Source organism: Cebus imitator, unplaced genomic scaffold (assembly GCF_001604975.1).
Source record: "Cebus imitator isolate Cc_AM_T3 unplaced genomic scaffold, Cebus_imitator-1.0 Scaffold521, whole genome shotgun sequence".
Lineage (NCBI taxonomy): Eukaryota > Metazoa > Chordata > Mammalia > Primates > Cebidae > Cebus > Cebus imitator.
Window position 1 is genome coordinate 1303143 of NW_016107836.1, and position 8125 is coordinate 1311267.

General features: G+C 36.5%; 1 protein-coding gene across 8 annotated transcripts in view; it reads left to right on the plus strand.

Annotated features, from left to right (window-relative positions):
• Positions 1-8125, plus strand: part of HIPK3 (homeodomain interacting protein kinase 3) — a 100561-nt gene that overhangs the window by 80694 nt on the left and 11742 nt on the right. For all 8 annotated transcript variants that reach the window (XM_017514256.2, XM_017514260.2, XM_017514258.2 and 5 more), the window contains exons 5-8: positions 990-1076; positions 1589-1773; positions 3208-3367; positions 3815-3938. In XM_017514256.2, coding sequence (XP_017369745.1) covers positions 990-1076; positions 1589-1773; positions 3208-3367; positions 3815-3938 — 556 coding nt within the window. The remainder of the gene's footprint in view (positions 1-989; positions 1077-1588; positions 1774-3207; positions 3368-3814; positions 3939-8125) is intronic.

Here is an 8125-nt window from a genome sequence, read left to right on the forward strand (position 1 = left end):
TTGAGATGGAGTCTTGCTCTATCGCCGAGGCTGGAGTGCAGTGGCATGATCTTGGCTCACTGCAACGTCCACCTCCCAGTTTCAAGCGATTCTCCTGCCTCAGCCCTCCAGGTACCATCCCAGGTTCAAGCAATTCTACTGCCTCAGCCTCCCGAGTAGCTGAGATTATAGGTGCTTGCCACCATGCCCTGCTAATTTTTGTATTTTTATTAGAGACGGGGTTTCACCATGCTGGCTAGGCTGACCTTGTGATCTGCCCACCTTGACCTTCAAAGTATTGGGATTACAGGTGTGAGCCACCACGCCTGGCCTCCTTCCTTCTTTAAAAAGAAAGCTCTCTTAGAATAACTTCACTTACTCTGTAATTCAGTGGCATAATTATTAATTCATCTTACATTTTTAAAAACTTTCATGTGTATAACTACATTTGTGTTGTATGTTTATCTTCTCAGTTCTACATCATTACACTTTATAGGACAAGGACTAAATCTAATCTCTTACTACATATCCTAAGTGTGCTAAGATCTTTGGGGAAATCAGTAAATCCTCAATAATTAACATGATTAGTTCTTTTCTTTTCTTTTTTTTGAGATGGAGTCTTGCTCCTGTCACCAGGCTGGAGTGCGGTGGCGCGATCTTGGCTCACTGCAACCTCTGCCTCCTGGGTTCGAGCGATTCTCCTGCCTCAGCTTCCCTAGTAGCTGGGACTACAGGCACACACGCCCCCATGCCCAGCTAATTTTTGTATTTTTAGTAGAGATGGGGTTTCACCATATTGTTGTTATGTTTGTAATATTTTTCTTGGCCTGAACCAAACAATTCTTATTTTTTTGCATATACTTTAAAAATACATTTTTAATAGTTTCTCTTTTGAAATTACTATTTGCATTCGAATATTTAATATATTAGACTAAATGTGCCAGGATTAAAGAAATTTGCATGTTGTGGGTAATAACATATTCTTTCTTCACTTTGATATATGCAATCAGACATTGGAAGAGCATGAGGCAGAGACAGGAATGAAATCTAAAGAAGCCAGAAAATACATTTTCAACAGTCTGGATGATATAGCGCATGTGAGTACCATAGCCACATTTGTTAATCTTATATGCTTAGATGGTAGACTTGAATACCAAGGGGCCCAAAACATGTTACTCAGTTTTCCAAATGGCTATAGAGTCCATGCTGTTAAGTTTTTCAAATGAAATTGATTCTATTTTCAACCTTTCAGGAACTAAATTGCATTTGTTGTAATCAAAATTTTAATTTACCTATTCTGTTCTTTAGTAAAAAAGTATTTGCTTTGAAAGAAAAAATCCCCTTAGCTAACAGATTTCTTTTCCCTGTATTTCATTAGAAATGGATAATTGTTTAATTTTAAAAATCTTCTTTTATCCTTTGAATCCTATGTGGTACCTCAACACATCTTGAGGATTTGTTAATATTAATTGTTCTTCTTTGTTTTAAGATAATTGTAGTTCCCTCTCCTTTCCTGTGTTGTGATTTTTGTTTTCTTTTTTAACTGTGGAATTTATACTACTCTCTCTGACTTATTTTTACTTGATGGCTTGAAATTTTTATTTCTTAGGTGAACACGGTGATGGATTTGGAAGGAAGTGATCTTTTGGCTGAGAAAGCTGATAGAAGAGAATTTGTTAGTCTGTTGAAGAAAATGTTGCTGATTGATGCAGATTTAAGAATTACTCCAGCTGAGACTCTGAACCATCCTTTTGTTAATATGAAACATCTTCTAGATTTTCCTCATAGCAACCAGTATGTTACTTAAGACCTTTTAAAGTGCTTCTAAAAAAAAAAAGATTAAGCCTATAGAAAAATCACTGCATCGGAGAAATTACTTTTCTTCATTAAATACAAGTAACCTGAGTCAAAAGAGGCTAAGCTAACTTGACCAAGTTCACATACACTAGTAAATGTCAGGGAACTAGAATCCAAGTCCGAATTGCAGTCCAGAGTTCCTTCTCCAAAATGCCATACTAAAAATAAGACTGAGTGGTTTTGGTTTTATTATACATGACTTTCATACCTTAATAACCAGGCTTATATAAAAGGAAATGCTAAGAGTTTACTCTTTCAAGTTACATTTCAGTTTTCATAGACCTTAGATTCTATCATATTTTGAGTCCTGCAGCTTCCATTTTACATTGTTGCCCCACAGCTTTTGCTTTCCTTTTTCCTCTCCGGTATTGTGAAGGAAAGGAGGATTTTCATGGGTCATTAGATCATGGGTCAGTAAGAAGAATAAATACAAAAAATCCAAAGACCTTAAATATTACAAATTCTTTGTGTTTTGTTTGTTTGTTTTGGAGACAGGGTCTTTGTCAGTCTCCCAGGCTGGAATGCAGTGGCACGATCTTGGCTCAGTACAACCTCTGCCTCCCAGGCTTAAGTGATCCTCCTACCTCAGCCTCCTGAGTAGCTAGGACTACAGGCATGTGCCACCATGCCTGGCTAATTTTTTATAGAGATGGGGTTTCACCATGTCACCCAGGCTGGTCTCAAACTCGTGGGCTCAAGTGATGTACCCACTTTGGTCTCCCAAAGTGCTGGGACTACAGGTGTGAGCCACTGCACCGGCCATATCTTACAAATTCTTTGAACCTCAGACATATTTTAGGAGATGAAGGGAGTAAATTTAAGTGACTTAAAACAGCTTCCTTCAGTAATTAAAAAGACAAAATGAAGAAGACATAGGAATGAATCCAGTATTCATCATTGTGAATTGTTCTTAAAATTGATATTTTTATACAGCCCCGTTACATTTTCCCCTCAAACACTCAAAAACTGTCCTGATGTTTTTCATATACAGTCACTTTGAAAGTAACATGATAGCTACTCCTTGGTACTGTTAATTTAGTGGTGTGGAGATCTAGAAATTTAGGAGAAGTTATTTCACGTAGGGAGTAATAAAATTATTGCATGCTAGCCAAAAAATGCACTATTGTTTTATTGTCTTAAGAAAAATATTGCACAATATATACTTTTACTTGCTCTGAAACTTAATCTTTTCTGGTAAGATTTCCTGTTAGAAATATTGTTGGAAACAAGCAGATTAAGTGCAAATCATAGGATTTTTTTTCTTTTAGGAATAATTTTTTATTCTGTCAATATACCTCAATTTAAAACTGCTCTAAGCATTTAAAGTAATATTATAATACCTTTACTTTTTTTTTTTTTTTTTTTTTACAGTGTAAAGTCCTGTTTTCATATTATGGATATTTGTAAGTCCCACCTAAATTCATGTGACACAAATAATCACAACAAAACTTCACTTTTAAGATCAGTTCCTTCAAGCAGTACTGCTGCACTGACTGCAAATTTTACTAAAATTGGAACATTAAGAAGTCAGGTAAGAATATGTAGTAATTAATAACTTACCGTCTTTTTTGAATGATTGCTCATTTTACTTCTGATATACATAGAAGTTTGGTGTCAGTTGTTAAAATGTACAGTGCTGGTGAGATCTTACTATACCTGTTCTACCAAATCTCTTAAAATTTCAAGGTAGTAATTGGAACATATCTACTCAAAATCATTTTTTCCATTCCTTTCTCACTCTCTGAATATCTTCCTCCTGCCCTTCTATGCCACAACTCTACCAAAAGTAGAGGTCAGTAGAATCAGTTTTTAAATTTTAATTACGTCAGCTTGTTTTTGTTCTCATTGTCTGGGCAGATTTTAATTGTAGAATTATGATCTTAAGAAGTGTGTTTGAATTCTGTCTATACAGTGTGTGAATTTCATTTAGACAACTACTCTATATAATGTGCTTTGTATAATGTGCTGGTTGTTTCAGGCATTGACCACATCTGCTCATTCAGTTGTGCACCATGGAATACCTCTGCAGGCAGGAACTGCTCAGTTTGGTTGTGGTGATGCTTTTCAGCAGACATTGATTATCTGTCCCCCAGCTATTCAGGGTAATCTTTTTTTAAAATTTTTCTTTGAATCTAGGCGTGCATTATTTTAAAATAAGTTTAGGAATCTGTTCATGAAATATATTGCATAATTTTTGCTGCATTTAGTGCTACATTTGAATTTCATTTAAGCTCTTCAGGCCAGGTGTGGTGTCTCACACCTGTAATCCCAGCACTTTGGGAAGCTGAGGTGGGTGGATCACTTGAGGTCAGGAGTTCGAGAACAACCTGGCTGACATGGTAAAACCCATCTTTACTAAAAATACAAAAAATTAGCCTGGTGTGGTGACACGTGCCTGTAGTCCCAGCTACTCACGAGGCCGAGGCACAAGAATTGCTTGAAACTGGAAAGTGGAGGTTGCAGTGAGCTGAGATTGCACCACTGCACTCCAGCCTGGGCAACAGTGCGAGACTCTGTCTCAAAAAAAAAAAAAATGTAAGCTGTTCGATAAGCCTTTAGACCAGTGACACTAATTTCTGGACTGGAACTCTATTGCAGTCATCACTAACAAAATGGGTCATAAAACAGTTGTATTTCCTGTAGAGTCTAGCATGATAAAATACCTTAATAGGGATTAATGAACTTGGGAAGCTACAGGTTGGCCTATACTGGGTATCACTGCTGTAGACATTTGTCTACCAATACTAAACATTAAAGTGACTGAGAGCTCAGTTATATAAAATTTTGGTCGGAAGAGTTTTGTCCCAAAATATTGTAGTCTCATTCTTTACTCATCACTTAGGTAATAAATAATTTTTTAGCCAATTAATTCCTCAAGTGGAATGGGTGACAGATAGCTTTGAAGAGGCTATATATTCTTTTTTTTTTTTTTTTTTTTTTTTTTTTTTGTGTTTTTTTTTTTTTTTTTTTTTTTTTTTTTTTTTTGGAGACAGAAGTTTTGCTCTTGTTGCCAAGGCTGGAGTGCCATGCCTTGATTTCAACTTACTGCAACCTCTGCCTCCTGGGTTCAAGCGATTCTCTTGCCTCAGCCTCCTGAGTGACTGGGATTACAGGCATGCACCACCATGCCTTGCTAATTTATATTTTTAATAGAGATGAGTTTCTTCATGTTGGTCACACTGGTCTCGAACTCCCGATCTCAGGTGATCCACCTTCCTCCGCCTCCCAAAGTGCTGGAACTGTAGGCGTCAGCCACCACCTGGCCAGCTATACATTCTGGGAAATCTCTTTGTGGTTCCTAGAGAATGATAGCAGCAAACCTCACTACTGGAATAACTGGACTAAAACGCTACTTCTAACTCCTTTCCTAGGATTTTGTCCTTGCTAGGCTTTAGCATCTAGTTATGTCTTAATGCAAGAGGTTAATTACAGTTGGGGCCCTAAACCAACATGCCCAACTTAGTGGTGATAGTATAGAGAGTAAATGAAAACAGCTGGTGCTAAGTCAGGACCCTGGACTATATAGTTCTGTTTCTCCTGTTTGCTGCATCATTGTACTTATTTCAGCCTTAGTAAAAGGAAACAGACTGAATAGATAATACATTGGCCATTTCTAACTCTAATATTTTTTGATTCTGAAGGATTATTTGATATGTGTTTTTTGGGTGTCTCTTTTTTTGAGATAGTGTCTCATTCTGTCACCTCGGCTGGAATGCAGTGGCACCATCTTGGGTCACTGCAACCTCCACCTCCTGGGTTCAGGTGATTCTCATGCCTCAGCCTCCTGAGTAGCTGGAATTACAAGTGTGCGCCACCATGCCTGGCTAATTTTTCTATTTTTAGTATATGTAGGGTTTCACCATGTTGGCCAGGCTGGTTGGTCTCAAACTCCTGACCTCAAATGATCTGCCTGCCTCAGCCTCTCACAGTGCTGAGATTATAGTCATGAGCCATGGTGCCTGGCCTCTGATGTTTTAATTTAAGCATTCAGCAACTCTAATTTTTTTTTTTTTTAATATTTCCCACAGTACCAAATAAATAACTAAGAATATGTTTGTTGATTTGCTGGTGATGAAAGATGTGAAAACAGGTCAAACGTTTAGTTACTATTGTTCTATCAGGGTAGCTTTATTTTCATTGTTTTTATATATTGGGTTCTCAAATAAGGTCTCATTGGGAGAAGGATTTGTATCACAGAAAGTATAATGCAAGGGCAACTTAGATGGTTGATTCTGAAGGTGAAATTGTGGCCCAGTGGCCACAGTGGTGATCTGTGAGTATTTATAACAGTGACATTTGTATTACTTTCTGGTAATAGAATCATTATAGTGTTAGCAATAATAGATGCTAACAATATGATGCTGGTGTGCTTTTCAGGTTTTTTTCCCCAACTGTTTAAGAATTTCAAACATAGAAAAGTTGAAAGAATAATATGTTTTCTACTATAGATTCAACAGGTGTTAATATTTTACCATCTTTTTTTTTTTTTTTAAAGGCCGCAGCGTGTGGTTATTTTACCATCTTTACATTATCAGTCTACCTACCTACCTATAGTGCACATACATATACTATTTGAAATTAAATGGTAGATTTTATGACACTACTTCTAAATACTTCAGCATGCAAGACTGGTGCTTTAAAAATTTTTTTTTAAATCAGTTATCACTTGTGTTGTCTTGACAAATGCATTCTCACTTAGATTTATAATCTATACTAACAAGTAGGTTCTTTGGTTCTAGTAATCCCTCCCATGCACCAAAATCAGTTTGAGGGTGACCACCTATATTGTGATATATTTCATGAAGATTTGGAATAGCAGGGTTTTTTTTTCAGAGCCTAGTTTCTGTAGCAAAAACTTAAGAGACTGCTGAGACATATTTCTAAATAGCGTTTACATCATTCTCAAAACATTGCAATGAGGTCAGACAAATCTTTTACCTTTTTTTTTTTTTGAGATGGAGTCTTGCTCTGTCTCGCAGGCTGGAGAGCAATGGTGCGATCTCAGCTCACTGCACTCTCCGCCACCCAGGTTCAAGCGATTCTCTTGCCTCAGCCTCCTGAGTAGCTGGGATTACAGGCATTTACCACCATGCCTGGCTAATTTTGTATTTTTAGTATAGATGGGGTTTCTCCATGTTGGTCAGGCTGGTTCTGAACTCCTAACCTCAGACGATCCACCCGCCTCAGCCTCCCAAAGTGCTGAGATTACAAGTATGAGCTACTGTGCCTGGCTTATCTTTTTATATGGCTTATAATTTATGAAAAGTTAGAAACCTTTCTGTGCATATAGTAACAACTATGTGAATGGTTTATAATATGGGATAACCAAAAGAGAAGGATTAAATACCATAGACACATTAACCCACTAAATGTCAAGAACAGTACTTTTGAATTATAATTGCTAGTGAGAGGAAGCACAGTATGTGTTAGCTTATATAGCAGATGCAGTTACAGCAGCAGGACAGGTAGGCTATGTAAATATGTTGTTTCTTAGTATAATGTCTGCCTTAGGAATGAAAGCACACCCTCTAATCAGTCTTAGCATCTGATGTGTAGATGTTATGTAGAAAACATAATGTAAAAAATTTCAGCATTTGGCTTCATGCCCCTCCCCTTCATTTACCCCTTCCCTTCAGCATTTGCCAATTCATTTACAAGAAACATTTAAAAATAATTATTGGGCAGCTATTGGGGAAGCAAATATGGTACATTGTGGTTTGTATTTTAAAATAAACTTTATGTCTATCCCTTTCACTTAAAAATTTTACCTTGGAGCTATCATGTTTAGGTAATGCATTTCATGCATTTTAGATATTATATAGATATAGGTGTATTAATACTATATCCATAAGACTGTGCTTATTTTTAAAAATTAGCTAAGCTTTTATTTAACATATCTGAATATTAGTTTTTATGTATTAAACAAGCTTCTAAAATTATTTAGTGACCTGAAAAGTTAGGTATTCATCCCCTCTAGATGACTACTATATTAGAGTAAAATACATTGCAGCAAAATTCTTTTCTGTTCTTCTAAAATAATATTCATGAGCTTTTTATGCCTGGTTCTCCAATTGTTAAGGCAAATATAATCAAACAAAGATAAGGTTTCAGCTAGCCTAATAAGCATATAAAAATTGAGATCTTAACCCACTGTTGAATCTGATCAAAAATTAGATCTCCTGTGGAGAGAGTATATAGGAGAATCCTTCTCATCTTAAGGCATTGCTTGTGGAGAATTTATAGGCAATGAGATTTTTGTTCAGATTTGGGAATTTGCTGTCTGTTCATT